Here is an 18537-nt window from a genome sequence, read left to right as displayed (position 1 = left end):
GTCAATAGTCCTTTGACCCTAAGATTGCGAATATATCGTTTTAAGCAAACTACGAAGAGTTTGTTCATGCAAATCTACATTTGTCTCTTCGTAAGTTGTTAAGTTTGTTTATGGACTAAAAGACTAAGGTTTTATCATAAAGCTTCAAACAAAGAAAGAATGAATGAACGTTTCAACTTTATTAATGAATGAATAGGCAATTACAAGCAAGAGTCTTCGTAAGACTATATGTCATCAAATGTACATAAATAGACACTACTACTCTTCTTGTGGGCACCATTGACAACACATCAACGTTTGGAACAACTTCCAAATACGTAAGGAATTTTCTAAGCCATACAGCCTCTTTGGATGCTTCACAAGCAGCCACATATTTTGCTTCCATTGTGGAGTCAGGAATGCAAGATTGCTTAATACTCCTCCACACAACAGCTCCAGCATTAAGGATGAACACAGATCCCGAAGTGGATTTCCTGGAATCCTTATCCGCTTGAAAATCAGAGTCGGTACATCCCGTCATAGTCAGGTCAGTACCTGAGTATGTAAGCATCAAGTTCCTAGTTCTTCGAAGATACTTAGAACATGCTTAACAGCAATCCAGTGCTCGGGTCCAGGGTTGGATTGAAAACGGCTAACTACGCCAACGGCGAAACAGATGTCAGGTCTAGGCTTCCTACGGCAGAGGCGTAAGGAATTTTCCTCATGTCTTCAATCTCTTGTGCAGTCTTGGGAGACTGGTCCTTAGAGAGTGAAACTCCGTGCCTAAAGGGTGTTTGGCCCTTCTTGGAGTCTTGCATCGAGAAGCGATCCATTACCTTATCAATATAAGATGCTTGAGAGAGCGACAGGGTCCGGTTTTTCCTATCTCGAAAGATTTGGATCCCCAGAATGTATGCGGCTTCTCCTAGATCCTTCATATCGAATTGCTTTGCCAGCCAGACCTTAACCTCAGATAACTTACCCACGTCATTACCAATGAGTAGTATATCATCGACATATAGTACCAGAAACACAACTTTGCCTTCGTGTATTAACTTGTAAACACAAGGCTCATCTATTGACTGTTCAAAGCCGAAGCTCTTCACAGTTTCATCGAATCTAATATTCCATGACCTAGATGCTTGCTTTAATCCATAAATGGACTTAAGCAACTCACAAACCTTGGTCTCTTGACCTTCTTCCACAAAACCGTCTGGTTGAGCCATGTAAATGCGCTCGTCAAGATTGCCATTCAGAAAGGCTGTCTTGTCATCCATTTGCCAGATCTCATAGTCGAGAGCTGCAGCTATGGATAGGAGTATGCGGATGGATTTAAGCATCGCGACTGGCGAGAAGGTTTCTTCATAGTCAATCCCTTCTTGTTGGGTATAACCCTTCGCCACAAGTCGTGCTTTGAACGTCTCGACGTTCCCATCAGGACCCATTTTCTTCTTGTATATCCACTTACACCCTACGGGTTTAATCCCTTCAGGAAGGTCTACAAGTTTCCAGACTTTGTTGACATACATCGAGTGCATTTCAACTTTCATGGCGTCAAGCCAAAGGTTTGATTCAGAACAAGCCATCGCTTGGCTATAGGAAACAGGATCATCCATGTCAGAGACGGCTACAAGAGAGTCTCCATAAGACATGTACCTGTCAGGCTTTTGAGTAGCCCTCCCACTACGTCGAAGTACTACTTGACGAGATTCTGATGAGTTAGGTTGTGTTTCAGTTGGGGTAAGAACAGTTCTTACAGATGAGGTAGAAGCTTCCTCACCCAACTTTTCTTCAAGCACAATTTTGCTTCTAGGTTTCGCATCCTTCATGAAGTCCTCCTCAAGGAAACGAGCATTCGTGCTAACGAAAGTCTTATCGTCCTCGGGACTATAGAAAATGAAACCTTTGGTTTCCTTTGGATATCCCACAAACAGGCACAATTCTGACCTACTAGCCAACTTGCTAGTCTTTTGCCTTAGTACATGTGCAGGGCAACCCCAAATTCGGATATGGCCCAAACTTACTTTACGGCCAGTCCATCTTTCATAAGGAGTACCAGGAACCGTCTTGGACGGAACTTGGTTCAGAATATAAGCGGCTGTTTCGAGGGCATATCCCCAAAAGGAAGGAGGGAGTGATGAGTAACTCATCATTGATCTAACCATCTCCATTAGAGTTCGGTTCCTTCTCTCTGACACTCCGTTTTGTTGAGGTGTGCCAGGTGCGGTAAGCTGAGAAGCGATACCTTCTTCTTTAAGAAAGTCATCGAACTCTCTAGACATATACTCACCACCTCGATCGGATGGAAGGGTTTTGATCACTTTGCCAGTTTGCTTTTCCACTAAAGCCCTAAAGACCTTAAATACGTTAAAGGTCTCGGATTTGTGTTTGAGCAAATAGACAAACCCATATCGTGAGTAATCATCGGTAAAGGTAATAAAGTATTCGTATCCTCCACGTGCCTGTTGGCTGAGCGGACCATATACATCAGAATGTATCAGTTCCAGCAACTCAGTGGCTCTTCGACCCTTATCGGAGAAAGGTCGCTTAGTCATTTTTCCTTCTATGCAGGATTCACAAGTAGGTAGTGAACCTACTGCAGAGGCTTGGAGTGGACCATCCCTCACAAGTCTCTTAATCCTTTCTAGACTGATATGACCAAGTCTTAAGTGCCATAGGTGTGTTGATTTTGTTAGATCGGAGGATTCAGAAAGTTTGATCCTCTTTGGCTCCCTAATAAGATCATTATATATTTCGGTGTCTAAAAGAGAAGGTTGAGTGGGATAGATGTAGAAAAGAGCATTCTTCATACATGCATCAGTGACAAAAGAATTATCAGGAAACGAAATACGAATTCCATTCTTAATAAACTTTAAACAATAATCTTGCTCAAGAAGACGAGCAACAGATATTAAGTTCTTCCCAAAGGTAGGAACAAAATAAACATTATTCAAGTTTAAAGTGCGGTCTTCAAAAGACAGCGTCATGGATCCCACAGTCTTCGCAGACACCAGGCTCCCATCACCCCATTTGAAACAGAACTCGCCTTCCTCTAAGCTTTTGGTTTTCTTGAAACCATTCAAGGAACAACAAATATGGTTAGTAGCAGCGGAGTCAAGAATCCACGTTAATACATTATCAGCTACTAAGCATGCTTCGATAACTAGTACAATACTATGTTCCTTTGCTTTGAGATAGGCAGGACAGTTCTTTTTATCGGCTTTGTGAGGTCTCTTCTTAGTTCCAGAGGCGGAGGCTTTGTGCTCAGTAGCATGTGCCTCTCCTTGATTCCTCTTTCTCTTAGTGAGACCTACAGCAGTGTGAAGTTCCTCCATAAGCTTGGTAACATTGTACTTTAGCTTGTTAATGGAGTAGTTCATCTTGGAGGTATCAAGAGATGCGGGGAGAGTTTCTAAGATCACATCTATAACATTCTTCCCATTAATCTCAGATCCTAGGATTTCCATTTTACTCAGATGACTAATGATCAATATCATAAAGTCTCCAACAGGAGTCCTAGCCTTCATGCGACAGTTCATAAATTGTCGGACTGCCTTTTGCCTTGCTTGACGCCTTTGCCCTCCAAACATCTCATGGAGATTGGTGATCATGTCGGTGGCAGTCTCGATGTCACGATGTTGTTGTTGCAACACATTGTTCATTGATGCTAAGATATAGCACCTCACAATCTCATCGGAGCAGAGCCAGGCCGCCAAGGCGTCTTTGTCCTCTTGAGTTGAATCATTATTCGTCAGAGGAGGACACGGGGTGGTGAGTACCCATTTGTGCTTGGTAAGGATTATGTCGAGGTTATGTTTCGAATCTACGTAGTTTTCGTTTTCGAGATTGTTCGAGGAAAAGATGAAAGAGAGAGAGTTGGGAGACATATTGCCTATAAAAGTTGAAACAAGATTATGATTAGTCTTTGGTTTAGGATTTAAGTTTTATTATGACTTTTATAAAATCCAAAGGTGTTATAAACCAAACGATAATTTACTCCCTCAAGAGAAGGCCGAAAAAAATCTCCTTTTATAAGTAAATGACACATCATTAATGCTAAGCCAAGATGTCAATACTTCTATTTTGACTAGCCACCTTGTAAATTGGTTTGATCACTCACATCCTTTCGCAGGGCCTCGAGGGAGGATTACTAGGGATTGAGCCTAAGTGTGCAACCAACCACTTAGTCCAAAAGATTAACTTTGAAAAACAATCCCCCAAGGGGAGGCCTTGCCATCATCGTCTCACTCTCGGACGTAGCTCATTGAGCAATGATCAGAGCAAAGCGCCCTTGAGTACTCTCATTTAAGAGAGGGCCACGAGGGTGACTCTTAGTCCGGCGACACTTGCACTTTTCATTAGTGTTGGGGATCGTGGGTTACAAACAACAAGTATAACCCTCCCACTTAGTTTTTGGAGTTGGTTCATCGACTCTTATAAGTTCGGAAACAGATTTCCTAGTTAGAGAGCGACAGAGCGGACAACTAGAAGAGAATCCTAGATCGACATGTTCAGAGTAGTATTAGTGCATAAAGGCACAAGGTACATACTCGATCTTTTCCAATTTTCTATTTCGGGAAAGTGCATGAGGGAAGTGTGAACTTCAACTCACTCTAACACTTGAAAGTTTGAGATTACACATCTTTTTATTTTTCGGCTTGTCTACAAGGAGACCTCCCACTAAAATTTTCAAGAGCATATAGATTTTGAACATATGTGATATAGATATAGTTTTGAAAACATTTTGAAAACTTATTTGATTTGGATGACAAAATATTTTCAAGTTTGAAAATGAAAACGGTTTTTCAAAATTCAAACTAGTTTTGTAAAAATTCAATTTCAATTAAACTTCCAAAAATCAAAACATTTTAATCTTACACATCATGTTTATAATCATATGAAAAACATTTTTGCTCAAGAAAAATTTCTCATTAGAGTTCTATAACTCATGGTAGTGGGGTTTGAAAATCCGGATTTCTAAAAACTGGAGTTTCAGCATAGCCGCGCACCTCAGAGTAAAATCGCCATATCTGGCGACTCCGAATTCCTTTTGAGCCGAAACCGGTGGCATTGGACAGAGGACAGACAGAGCTTTAATTTGATTCAAGAATCATTAAATTTCGATTTCTGAGCAGAGAGTTATGCGACTTTTAATGCGGGTTTACTCCAGCTCGAAGAAAAAGAAATAATTAAAGCTTGGTCCTTTTTAGGTGCGAAAAAGAATGAGTGTAACGGAACGTTTTATGAAGGTTGTTAAAGCTTTTATTTGTGTTTTATTAGCAATGTAATAACAAGGCATAAAATAAATAACAACATGCATAAAACGATTCAAGTAAATAAAAGAAACTAGCAAGACAATATAACTAGTCACAAAATTTTACTCGAAATTTCTCAAACCTTTAAAACACGTTTTTCAATATAAAAAATTAAAAACTTTTAGAACTGATTCTAATGTGTTTTAAAAACATCCCAAACTCATAGGAAATCAACATGATTTTTAATTTAAAGGCATGAGCAATAAATTAAAAAAAAATCTAAGATAACAATTCTAACTTGTCACAAAATTAGTAAACTTTCGAAAACGATTTTCAAGCTCATATTTTTAAATACATGTACATGCTAATCTTTGACCATAGCTCTGATACCATTTGTTGGAATCGATCTAGGGTTTAAGAAAATAATTAACGCTTCGGGAAGCGGCGGAATTTTAAAAAAAAAAATTTACAAGTAAAAACGGTTTTTACTAACCTAGACAAGTGCAAGTACATGTAATTAAAAACTAATATGAGCTAAGAAGTTTACTAACCTTTCTTGAAGCTTGATCTTTGAGAAGCTCTTAGAATGTTGCAACGCTCGTCTCCCCTCGCAGCACGTCTCTCTTCCTTTCCTCGGCACCTCGAGCAACCACGAAAGTTTCTATCACTAAATCACTCGAAATAAAGGAATTAGTGAGTGTGCACTTTTAAACACTACGACTTAAGAACGAGTCTTGAAGTCGCAGAGCTAAACACTAGGTCGAGTGAGGACCTAGGTGCCAAAACAAGAAAAATCGAAAATAAACTAAAAAGAGAGAGAGAGAGAGAGAGAGAGAGAGAGAGAGAGAGAGAGAGAGAGAGGAGTTCGGCCAAGTTCTAGAGAGAGAAGCTCTCAATCTCTAAAACTTTGGATGAGAAAAATGAGAAGAATGAGGCTCCTATTTATAGGAGAGGCTTTACCTTCAATAAGGTAGTTTCCTCTTCTATATTGAATATCACATATTCATGAAGAAATCCCTTGTTTCCCTTTTCAATTTGGGCGTGTAAGGCATCACCTATGCCACATGGATTTGTTTCCTCATTTATTCTCTCCCTCTTTGACTTGTCTTGGCCGAACTTCCTTGTTCCTCTTAGAGGAAATTTGTTTCCTCTTTTTCTTTTGGCAAGTATCTTGATACATTCATGCACAAAATATTCTCTCTCTCTTTGGGTATGTTGGGCGCCTAGCATCATTCTAGAAAGGCCTTCTAGAAGCTTTTCCATTTGTTCATGACAACATGAAAAAGGCCCATTAAGAATTTTCAATAAAATTCTTATGAAATGAAATTAATCCACAAGGCCCAATTAATCTTATTATGGCCGAGTGTTACTTGTCATCAAATGACCATGTCAAAAAAAAATTTATTGACATTCATTTCATCCTATGTCTCAAAAGACAAAAATACCCTTTTGACAATTTTCGTTCTTATTTTGACTTAGCTTCCAGTTTAACTATTCCTATCGATGTGATTCGTGACAGTGACCTCATGGACCCAAATGAACAAAGCTTGAGCTAAACACTTGGACTCAAAAGTTCACAAACCTTTTCCAAGTTTAGCTTAATGCCAACTGACTCCACTAAAGAGCTGACACTGAAAATCGCTCGGTTCAAATGAATTTATTTTCTACTCAAGAATTCGACCTAATTATAATGAGCGGATCCACTGAATATTATCTATGCTACCCTTCATGAATGTCATCAGCTAGTCGGGATTTACTAAATTACCATTTTACCCTTCTAGCTGTTATTTCCTCAACTCCTTTGTCGCTTGTGAATAAGTTAGAAACAATGTATATGACGTTGTTAAGCAAACTACGAAGAGTTTGTTCATGCAAATCTACATTTGTCTCTTCGTAAGTTGTTAAGTTTGTTTATGGACTAAAAGACTAAGGTTTTATCATAAAGCTTCAAACAAAGAAAGAATGAATGAACGTTTCAACTTTATTAATGAATGAATAGGCAATTACAAGCAAGAGTCTTCATGAGACTTTATTACATCAAATGTACATAAATAGACACTACTACTCTTCTTGTGGGCACCATTGACAACAGTGGTATACTTTGATGATATTTTGATTTATAGAAAGACCCTGGATGATCATGTCATACACTTGCGTGAGGTTTTTATTGTACTTAAACGTGAACAATTATTTGCTAACCTTGACAAGTGCACCTTTTGCACCGATCACGTTGTTTTCTTGGGTTTTGTTGTAAGTTCTAAAGGAGTGCAGGTAGATGAGGAAAAGGTGAAAGCTATTCAGGAGTGGCCGACACCGACAAACGCAGCACAAGTACGAAGTTTTCATGGCTTAGCGAGCTTTTATAGGCGCTTTGTCAGAGATTTTAGCACGATCGCTGCCCCGCTCATAGAGGTGATGAAGAAAAATGTGGCGTTCGCATGGGGGCAAGCACAAGATGAAGCGTTCACCGAAATCAAAGGAAAATTAGTCAACCCTCCTTGTCTCGCATTACCTAACTTCGATAAACCATTCAAGGTTGAGTGTGATGCGTCCGGCGTGGGAATCGGAGCAGTTCTAATGCAAGATCGACGACCGATTGCGTATTTTAGCGAAAAATTGAGTGGGGCCACCCTTAATTACCCCACTTACGACAAGGAGATGTACGCATTGATTCGAGCTTTAGAGACTTGGCAGCACTACCTTTTGCCAAGAGAGTTCGTGGTCCACACCGACCATGAGTCACTGAAGTACTTGAAGGGACAACAAAAGCTCAACAAACGGCATGCACAATGGATGGAGTTCATCGAGCCGTTTCCATATGTCATCAAGTACAAACAAGGTAAGGAGAATGCGGTAGCCGATGCCCTTTCTCGAAGGTATGTTTTACTTTCCACTTTAGATGCTAAACTGCTTGGTTTTGAACATATCAAAGAGTTGTATCCAGAAGACCGAGAGTTTAGTGAGATATTTACGAAGTGTGAGAAGATGGCATCGGGAGATTACTTTAGGCATGATGGATTTTTGTTCAGGCTTGGTAGACTTTGTGTGCCTAGTTGTTCTCTTCGGGAGTTGTTAGTTAGGGAAGCTCATGGTGGGGGCCTTATGGGACATTTTGGGATGGAAAAAACTCTAGGAGTGATCCAAGAGCACTTTTATTGGCCTCGCATGAAGCGTGATGTTGAGAGGATCTGTGGTAATTGTGTCACATGTAGGAAAGCTAAGTCGAAAGTTCAATCACACGGTATGTATACACCTTTGCCTATTCCTAGCTCACCTTGGGTAGATATATCTATGGATTTTGTGTTAGGCTTGCCTAGGACTAAGCGAGGTCGTGATTCTGTTTTTGTAGTGGTTGATAGGTTTTCAAAGATGGCACATTTTATCCCATGTCACAAAACCGATGATGCTTCTAATGTTGCTGATCTGTTCTTTCGAGAGATTGTTAGGTTGCATGGCATGCCTAGGACGATTGTCTCGGATAGGGATACCAAGTTCTTAAGTTACTTTTGGAAGACCTTATGGGCTAAGTTGGGTACTAGGTTGTTGTTTTCGACTACTTGTCACCCCCAAACTGATGGTCAGACCGAAGTAGTTAATAGGACCTTGTCGACTTTGTTGAGGGCAATAATTAAGAAGAATATCAAAACTTGGGAAGATTGTTTACCACATGTTGAGTTTGCTTATAACCGCGCTATTCATTCATCTACTAAGTTCTCACCCTTTGAGATTGTCTATGGTTTTAACCCACTAACACCGTTGGATTTATCTCCTATTCCTATGTCTGAGCATGTGAATTTAGATGGTGAACAGAAAGCAAAGCTTATTAAGCAGCTTCACGAGAGGGCACGACTCAACATTGAGCGAAGAACGGAGCAGTATGCGCAGCAAGCCAACAAGGGCCGCAAGAGAGTGATTTTCGAACCGGGTGATTGGGTCTGGTTACATATGCGCAAGGAGCGTTTTCCGGAGCAACGCAAGTCCAAACTACAGCCGCTTGGCGATGGACCATTCCAAGTTATTTGCAGGATCAACGATAATGCCTACAAATTGGATCTTCCAGGTGAGTATAATGTTAGTGCTACATTCAATGTGACTGACTTATCTCCTTTTGATGCAGATCATGATTTGAGGGCAAATCCTTTTCAAGACGAGGGGAATGATGAGGACATGCCCCAAAAGGAGCCGCAAGCAAAATACCAAGTGCCGGAAGGACCCGTGACGAGAGCTCGAGCGAGGAGATTCAAGGATGAGCCTAACAATCTGATCATCAAGCTCCAAGATGAAGAAGGGAACAAGATCGCAAAGGAGAGGATTCAAGGAAGCCAAGAAACACTAATGAAGAACGTTATTTGGGCTGAATTGAATTAGTCGGACTATTCCTATTTTTCTATTTTTCAGTTTATGTTATTTGGGCCAAGACATGTTATTTAAAATGCCCATATATGTTTGTATTGGGCTGGTCCTTTGTTTTTATGTTTATTAGTGCTTAAATAAGGCTAAATGGGCTTATTAGGTTAAGGGGCCCATGGAGCTGCGAATTTGCCTTTGTAAACTCTATAAATTAAGCCTTTAGGCTGAATGAAAGACACAATTCTGATTTCGAGTTAAACACTTTTCTGTGAGGATTTTCATTCTCTCTTTGGTTCGTTTAAAACTATTCGAGTCTCTTACAAAGCGGTGCGTGTAGGAGTTCGAGCCCGACTCATCAGACGGCCGTTCGCATCCGTCCGTGGCGTCATTCGATCCACCTTCGTTCCTAAAACGTAGACGATCCGTCGCTGTGCTATTGGGGTATCGGGTCTCGAAGCTTAGTCGGCCGAGGTTCGTATCACACATGAACTTCCATCAAAAACAGTTCGGCACTTAGAGTCTTGGTTGATCTTATGCACAGATAAGAGATTGCATTATAGTTGAGGCACAAAGAACACCGAGTCTAGCCTCATGGACTTCGTCAAGACAACGGTGCCAATACCAGTGACTTGAGTCTTGGCTCCGTTGGCGATGGTGACTGATATGCTTTTATTACAATCGGAGTAAGTTGTGAATAGATTTCGATTACCAGTCATGTGATCAGTGGCACCGGAGTCGACAATCCATGCTGTGGGATTCTCTGAGCTTACATTGAGGGCTCTATGAGAGTTACCTAGAGGGCCAATGCCCGAGTGTTCTCCACTGAGTTGGACTTGTTGAAGAAGCTTCTGGAGAATAGCGAGCTGGTCGTTGCTGAAGGGAGAGGAGTCTGAGGTCGAGGTCGAGGTCGAGGCAGGGGACGAGGTGGATACTAAGTTTCCGACTGAGTTAGGATCCTTAGTATCTTGGGTAGACTTCGAGCTCGGTGGTTTCCCATGCAGTTTCCAACAGGTTTCTCGGAGGTGTCCAGGTCGTCTGCAATGATCGCAGTAGGGGCGAGGTTTGCGAGGTTTCTCTGTTGAGACGCGGGCTGCAAGAACTTCGTCTCCATGTGTGGTGAGGGCGGACGAGTCTGAGGATGAGCCCGGAAGTGAGCTCGATTTGATAACTCCCAGCATGAGTTTCCTCCTGCTTTCCTCGTGTCTGACCGCGGAGAAGGCTTCACGGAGAGATGGTAGTGGTTTTGTACTAAGTATCCGACCTCTGACCTCATCAAGGTCTTGGTTGAGGCCGGATAGTAGTTTAAACACACGTTTGGTCTCCACTATCCTGCGGTAGATTTTTTAGTCTTCGGAGCTGGTCCACTGGTGTTGTTCGTAGAGGTCGATCTTCTGCCATAGATGTGTGAGCGAGCTGAAGAACTGAGTAACAGACATATCTCCTTGACGTAGGTCGTGGAGAGTGTTCTCAGTTTCAAACAGCTCAGACATATCTTCTGAGTTGGAGAAGATTTCTCTAGCTGCTTGCCAGATTTCTGCTGCGGTAAAGGAGGAAGGTTTCTCTGATTTCGGGGAGCATAGAGTTTATGAGCCAGGACATCACCATGCTGTTTTCGGCCTTCCAACTCTTGAACGTCGGATCTTCGATCACAGGAGATGTGGCCACGCCTGTGAGGTAGTCATCTTTACCTCGTCCCGATATGAACATGAGCACAGATTGGGACCACTGTAGGAAGTTGTAGCCATTGAGTTTGTGGCTCGTGATATGTTGGGAGAAGGATTCAGATTGCGACTGAGTGGGCGTGGTCTGAGTGGTGTTCATGGTGGTTGATTTTCCCTGCTCTGATACCATGTTGAAGTTTAGAGAGAGAGAGAGAGTCGAATCTGGAGAGAAGATAAAGAAAGAGAGAATCGGAGAAGAGAGAGAGTGTTCCGAGACTTTGAATATTTCTTATATTTGATATTAATTTGTATCACCTATTTATACATATGGTGGGTACAAGAGAGAGTGTAATAAATACATGTGTAATAACTACTTCTATGAAAAAGAGAATAATAAATATACACATATAGCAAGACATAGGAAATAACATGAGAAATAAATGCGACAATTTCCCATGAGGAATGAGTTCCAAGGAGAGGACTTCCGAGGCAAGCTCGACGCGGAAGGGCGAGCTGGCGAGCTCGACGCGGAAGGGCGAGCTGACGAGCTCGATTTCAACATTATCAGTTATGTGTGCTTTGCAAGTGGAATTGCCAATGTTAGAAATACTGAGTTTGGAACCATTACCTACAGTGAGCTTTCCTTTGCCTTTGTAGTTGGACTTGATGCTGAGATTGGAGATGTCTGGTGTGACATGATTGGTAGCGCCGCTGTCAACATACCACGAGGCATCAGCACTTGCATCAACTGGATCAAAGCCATGACCATTCTGCTCAGCTTCATTGTTTGTTGCAGTGAGATACGCCTGCGAACTGATGTTGTTGATGCTTGAGCCTGTGTTGGCAGTTGACTGTGTGTTGGAGCTAGGCTGAGTTTGCTCTGGACCAGCGTAGGTGACATCAAACCTATGAAAGCACTTGATGGCTATGTGACCGACTCGTCCACATAGCTGACACACCGGACGGTTGCCAGAGTTTCCACAGCCATTTGTGCGTCCTCCACGACCGCGACCTCTGCTCCGATTGTTTGATGATTGACCACGACCTCTGTATGCCACATTTTCAGAAAGAGAGTTGTGAATATCACAACCAAGTGAGGTATTGAGTTGTTCAAGTCGCATTTCCTGAGATTGCAACATGAATTGAACATCTTGGAGAATCAGAGTATCATGGCGCGATGTCAGATTGATTCAACAGACTCGTATTCCTAGCCAAGACCACAAAGAATATAGAGAATTAGCTCCTCGTCGTTGAAGACTTGACCGGCAGCGTGGAGAGAGTCAGCTAAGCCTCGCATCTTCATGATGTACTCGTCAACAGACATTGAGCCTTTCTTCAGTGTCTGCAATTGAAAACGAACCTGAAGAACTCGAGCCTTCGAGTTTGTGGTGAAGAGTCGCTCAATTGTGGACCAGATCTCAGACGCATGAACACAGTGCGTGAGATGTCCAAGCATGGACTCTGAAATTGATGAGTAGAGCCAACTCACAACGACCTGATCAAATCGAAGCCATCGCATGAACTCAGGATTCAGCGATCGGACTGAAATTCCAGTTTCGTCATCACAGTCAACGAACTGTGGCGGTCGGATAATGGTGCCGAGAAGAATGTCGTCGAGACTGTGAGCTCTGTCTGCAGGGAGAACTTGAGACCGCCATAGATTGAAATTGCCTCTCTCGAGTCGTAGAGAAATATGATTGAGGTGAGTCGGTAGTACTTGAGTTGCTTGGAGTTCCGATGCGAGATTCTCCATCGCCGAAGTCGCCGAGCTTGAAGAAGCCATGAATTTCGCCGATTTGAGAATCAGATTTGACCTAGTGCCAGAGCTCTGATACCATGAAAACGTAACAGAATAGAGAGAGAAACTAGATCGGAGACGATGAGATTTCAAGCAACTGATTTTGACTGATTTGTTATTGCTTGATTGTGAGGATTTATACACGTATACAAGATGAATGATAAATTACAAGTGTGCCACTGCTAGACGTAACTGCTGTCCTACGTGGCATCCACTTGGCTAACTGACTAACTACCAGCTGAGCTGGTTTTGATTCGCTACAAACTAAACACAGTAGTTGCGTGTTGCCTAAGTTACATCAATAAATAAAAATATTTCTTATATCATTAACCCCCATATTTTCCTTTAAATTGTTGGACTTCTTCTGTGCATATACATCGTCAGGGATTACACCTGAAAATATGATTTACAAATATAACGTGTGTTTAATCAAGGGCTTAAACTTTAAAGACTACGGAATGATAACAAATTAATAAATTCCGTGGTTATCCTAACTAGGCTAGTTAGGATTTAAACAATACATCCGTCAAGCTCATGATTAAATTTTTATTTGGCAATTTTTTCATTTTATAATTCATATATTTGATTACATTTAATATTTAAGTTCAAATAACAAATAAATCTTGTAAATATTCAATAATTGAGATAAATCGTTATCTCGGAAAATTGAACTCATATTTTCATGTAGAAGAAGACCTAACATGTAAAAAAAAGGGTTATTAAGTTATATAGCCACACGGATATAGTGGATTAAGATATAGCCCACATTTGCTTAATTTCTTGTAAATAGCCAAGTAAACTTATTAACAAATTAATAAAAGCCTTATTTAACACAACCAAACATATATTTTAGGTAGTTAATTGGCTGCCACATATGCAAGTTGGCTATTTACAAATTATTTACCAAAGGTTGACTAATTTACAATTCCTATAGTTTAGGTGGCTTACGTAGCCAATTTTTTGTAAAAAAAATGTGTCACCTCTACGAGGGAGTTAAATTATTTATTTTTATTCAACAGTTAGTTCCAATTCAACCGGATTACTCTCACATTTTTCGACTGTCTTGTCACACGCACATCGATAACACAAAGAAATTATAATATTAAAAGTATAAACAACTAACCAATCTAATAGCTCAAAAAAGAAAAAGGCAAAAAAAAAAAAAAAAAACTTACCAATTTAATTTGACAGGTCACACAATATAAATCAAATTTGTCTTGCATTATGCGTTAATGTGATCTCCACTTCTCAGAATAATTTTCTTTCATTTAGCCTCGTAACGATCTGTCCTATAAATAAAATTATAGAAATATGAATATAATTTCATTTCTCCCCTCTATTGATCTCTAATTCTTTAAAGGTATTGGATAGCTTGTTTTAGCTGTATCTTATCTGTTTAATTAATGCTATTATTGTGAGGACCAAACTATCTTGGCTCGTTTTTTCAATTTATTTATTTTCCCTGTAACTGTCATTGTTTAATAAACATAGCATCGTCTGATAAAGTTGATTTTTTTTTCCCCTTCATATATCCACAACATAATGAGAGAGAGAGAGAGAGAGAGAGAGAGAGAGAGAGAGAGAGAGAGCTATCCGATGACTTTTTTAAAACGTTGACATATTTTATTACATAATTTGATAAGAGCAACTATTGAGTATATGCCGTTAGATGCCATTATGATTCTCAATTACCAGTGATATATAATGGATCGTTAATTATCATTCTAATATAACTGCGGACTTCACAAGAGAAAGACAAAAATCTTCTACAGATATCTCTCCGCTACATTGTCATTCTCCAACATCCTCTAGAAAAAAGGTCAGTCGAGTGTATAATATAGTTGATTCACTGAAATCTACGAATCTTGCAGCTTAAATGAACCTTAACATTCATTTTTTATTTTTGTTATGTTTTTTATGTGTAACTTTTTTTAGGGACCACATGTAACTAAAGTTGAGCACTACATTACAAAATTAATGTTGTTTTATATACCTTTTTGCACATATGAATGATATATTACATCATCGGTGATCTTAGTGCGTGCACGTATCGTGGCTTGCGAAGTTAAAGATATAAGTTAGCTCAGTTGAAATCGGAGTGAAACTTAACTTTTCATTCGATTGCAACTTTTATTACTTTTAAGTATACATACATATATATATATATATATATATATATATATATATATACCAAATATTATAACAAAATTATGGCCAATTCTGAATTTAACTTCCTTTCGAATTGTTTTTCATACCAAGGAAATAAAGTATTCCTAAAATAAGAGTTAATTTATTTGCACTCGACAATTATTGATTGAGTAATATGAAAGTAATTACAGTATGCACGAAGCCACTGTTTGCCTAGGGTGGACTATAGCCCCCTCAAACAGTTTTTTTTTTCCACTTTTTTCCAATTTTTTCATGATAATTTTACATTATTTTATCTTAAAAATTTATAAATCAACCACGTTTAAATTTTTTTTTTGCATATTAATCCCACTAATCTAAATTTTTGGCTTCGTGAGACCATTGAAATTGAAAAATTTTAAACAAGAAATAGAGATGAGTAAAGGTCAAAAATTTAACAGAATTTTATTAGTGGCTATATAATATCATCAGTTTTTATGACGATAATTATAAATTTAAATATCTTTATAACGATAAATTGGCTAAATAGTCGATTTAAAGTTTATGATTTGTAAAATAACCAAAGTTTACCTAAAACTAGAGGAATAGCCATAATGTTCGGTAATCAGGTTTCAAAAACAAAATTAATTATAGGATTAAATATTTTTGAAAGTGATAAATTGCTCATAATAATTGTAAAAAAAATTTGATGCTGGTGTAAAAAAAATTGATAGCGTAACTTTGGCTATTTTGCTGAAAATTTGAAACTTTGACTGTTTTGATAGTCAATTAGTTTCAGATGACTATTTTGTATAATTTTTCTTCAATAACAATGTCCAAAAAAAAAAAAAAAAAAAAACCTGGTGATGATATCTGTCAATTTTTTCGCTTACAATAATAGGGCGGGTATATAATATCTACCCTAAATTTTCTTCCGCCTAATTTATTATTATACAATTAATTAATGCAGTCAAGCAAGCATGACTGGGGCCGGAGGAGAGAACCAATTAGGAGTGCTCAACGCACTTGACGTGGCAAAGACTCAATTGTACCATTTCACTGCCATAGTCATAGCTGGAATGGGCTTCTTCACTGACGCCTACGATCTCTTCTGCATCTCTCTAGTCACCAAGCTCCTTGGCCGGATCTACTACACCGACCTCACCAAGGCGAAGCCGGGCTCGCTGCCACCAAATGTGGCGGCTGCGGTGAACGGAGTGGCTTTCTGCGGGACTCTGGCGGGACAGCTTTTCTTCGGGTGGCTCGGAGACAAGATGGGAAGGAAGAGGGTGTACGGGTTAACCCTCATCATCATGGTTGTCTGTTCTATTGCCTCAGGGCTCTCCTTCTCGAGCAATCCCACCGCTGTCATGGCGACTCTCTGCTTTTTCCGGTTTTGGCTAGGGTTTGGCATCGGTGGAGACTATCCACTCTCAGCCACCATTATGTCTGAGTACGCCAACAAGAAGACTCGTGGTGCGTTTATCGCAGCCGTCTTTGCCATGCAAGGCTTCGGTATTTTAGGTAATTATCTCACATATCATCACAAGTGATATTATTAATCAAATAGTAAACCTAACCATAAATATGTATGGATTATATATTTCAGGTGGAGGAATTGTGGCGCTGATCATGTCATCGGCGTTTGATAAGAAATTCCCAGCACCAACCTACTTGGAGGACCGAGTGGCATCCCTCCCTCCCCAGGCAGACTATGTGTGGCGTTTGATCCTCCTCTTTGGAGCATTCCCTGCGGCACTCACATACTACTGGCGCATGAAGATGCCCGAAACTGCACGTTACACTGCCCTCGTGGCCAAGGACGGGAAGCTAGCTGCGGCCAACATGACCAAAGTCCTCCAAGTCGAGATCGAGGCCGAGGTGGAGAAGGTTGAAAAGCTCACCGGGTCCGACTCCAACAGCTTCGGCCTCTTTTCTAGAGAATTCGCGCGCCGCCACGGCCTCCACTTGCTGGGAACAACCTCCACGTGGTTCCTCTTGGATATAGCCTTTTACAGCCAGAACTTGTTCCAGAAGGACATCTTCACCGGAATCGGGTGGATCCCGCCAGCCAACACCATGAACGCGATCCACGAAGTTTACAAGATCGCCAGAGCGCAAACCCTAATTGCCCTCTTCAGCACCGTCCCCGGTTACTGGTTCACAGTTGCGCTCATAGACTACATGGGCCGCTTCGCGATCCAGATGATGGGGTTCTTCTTCATGACTGTCTTTATGTTTGCCCTAGCTATCCCGTATCACCACTGGACCCAGAAAGGAAACCACATAGGGTTTGTGATCATGTACTCTTTGACCTTCTTCTTCGCTAATTTTGGTCCGAACGCGACCACGTTCATTGTCCCGGCCGAGATCTTCCCAGCCAGGCTTAGGTCGACTTGTCATGGGATATCGGCGGCCACTGGAAAAGCCGGGGCAATGGTTGGAGCTTTTGGGTTCCTTTACGCAGCACAAAGCACGGATCCAAAGAAGGTCGATGCAGGTTACCCAACCGGGATTGGGATCAAGAACTCGTTGATCATGCTTGGAGTCATCAACTTCTTGGGAATGCTGTTCACCTTCTTGGTTCCAGAGTCAAAGGGAAAATCGCTCGAGGAGTTGACCGGAGAGAACGAGGATAATGGCGAGCTGAACACAGCGTGAGGAACTGGTAATCCAACTGGTAATCCATTTTAGTTTCTGGTCTGCCGGTGACAGTTGAAATGGATTGTGAAGACTTTTATGAATATTATTATTCTTTTGTGTGTGTGACTTTATCTTCAGCATTCTATTTTATATTGTTCTGTGTTTCTTATTTTATTAGTTTGCAAATGTGTTAAAAAATGCTCAGTAGGTATCATGTAAATGCATCTATCGATGCATCAAGAATATACCTTTTTTATTTTTTGGAATTTTGTGAATTAATTTGTACCCAATTTTTGCTGATTGAATTTCAAATGCTCGTAATTTTGTCAATTTTTCTTATAATGTATATTAATCTTTATATTTAGGAATTGCCTAAATTCCTCAGTAATTTATAATACTAATATCATGTCAACACAATGAAAGTCCACGCCTTGCATTTTGCGTGTATAATTTGCTATACTTGGGTTTTTTTTTTTTTTTATTATTAATCTTCCTTTGCTTATTGTTTGGCTTATAATATATAAATCTAAAACACAAAAAAAAAAAAAAAAAGTCTACCCGCATAAACGTTATTATAATGATTAATAGTATAAACAAATACAACTACCGGTCTAAAAAACGACAAATGCCATTAAATGTAAAAGACTATACATATAATTGTCTGTCATCAGCTGTCTTAGTATTAAAAACGAAATTACAGCGAAAGATGAAAGCAAATTGTCCA

General features: G+C 40.2%; 2 protein-coding genes across 2 annotated transcripts in view; both read left to right on the top strand.

Annotated features, from left to right (window-relative positions):
• The window catches only part of LOC149393453 (uncharacterized), a 30008-nt gene extending 17890 nt beyond the window's left edge, over positions 1-12118 (top strand). Inside the window, exons 5-7 of the mRNA XM_089618034.1 lie at positions 7490-7556; positions 7992-8427; positions 12042-12118. Of these exons, the coding sequence (XP_089474160.1) occupies positions 7490-7556; positions 7992-8427; positions 12042-12118 (580 nt within the window). The remainder of the gene's footprint in view (positions 1-7489; positions 7557-7991; positions 8428-12041) is intronic.
• Positions 12119-14814: 2696 nt separating this feature from the next.
• LOC149393452 (putative inorganic phosphate transporter 1-3) lies at positions 14815-18143 on the top strand. Its single transcript, XM_089617423.1, has 3 exons — positions 14815-14862; positions 16141-16694; positions 16780-18143. Exons 2-3 carry the CDS (start codon positions 16151-16153, stop codon positions 17829-17831), a joined length of 1596 nt encoding a protein of 531 aa, XP_089473549.1. The 5' UTR covers positions 14815-14862; positions 16141-16150; the 3' UTR covers positions 17832-18143.
• Positions 18144-18537: the final 394 nt, after the last annotated feature.

The sequence above is a fragment of the Urtica dioica genome, chromosome 6 (genome assembly GCF_054948205.1).
Source record: "Urtica dioica subsp. dioica isolate 48M chromosome 6, U.dioica_male_clone48M_v1_H2, whole genome shotgun sequence".
Lineage (NCBI taxonomy): Eukaryota > Viridiplantae > Streptophyta > Magnoliopsida > Rosales > Urticaceae > Urtica > Urtica dioica.
Note: the sequence above shows the minus strand (reverse complement) of the source record. Positions and strands in the feature narration are given on the sequence as shown.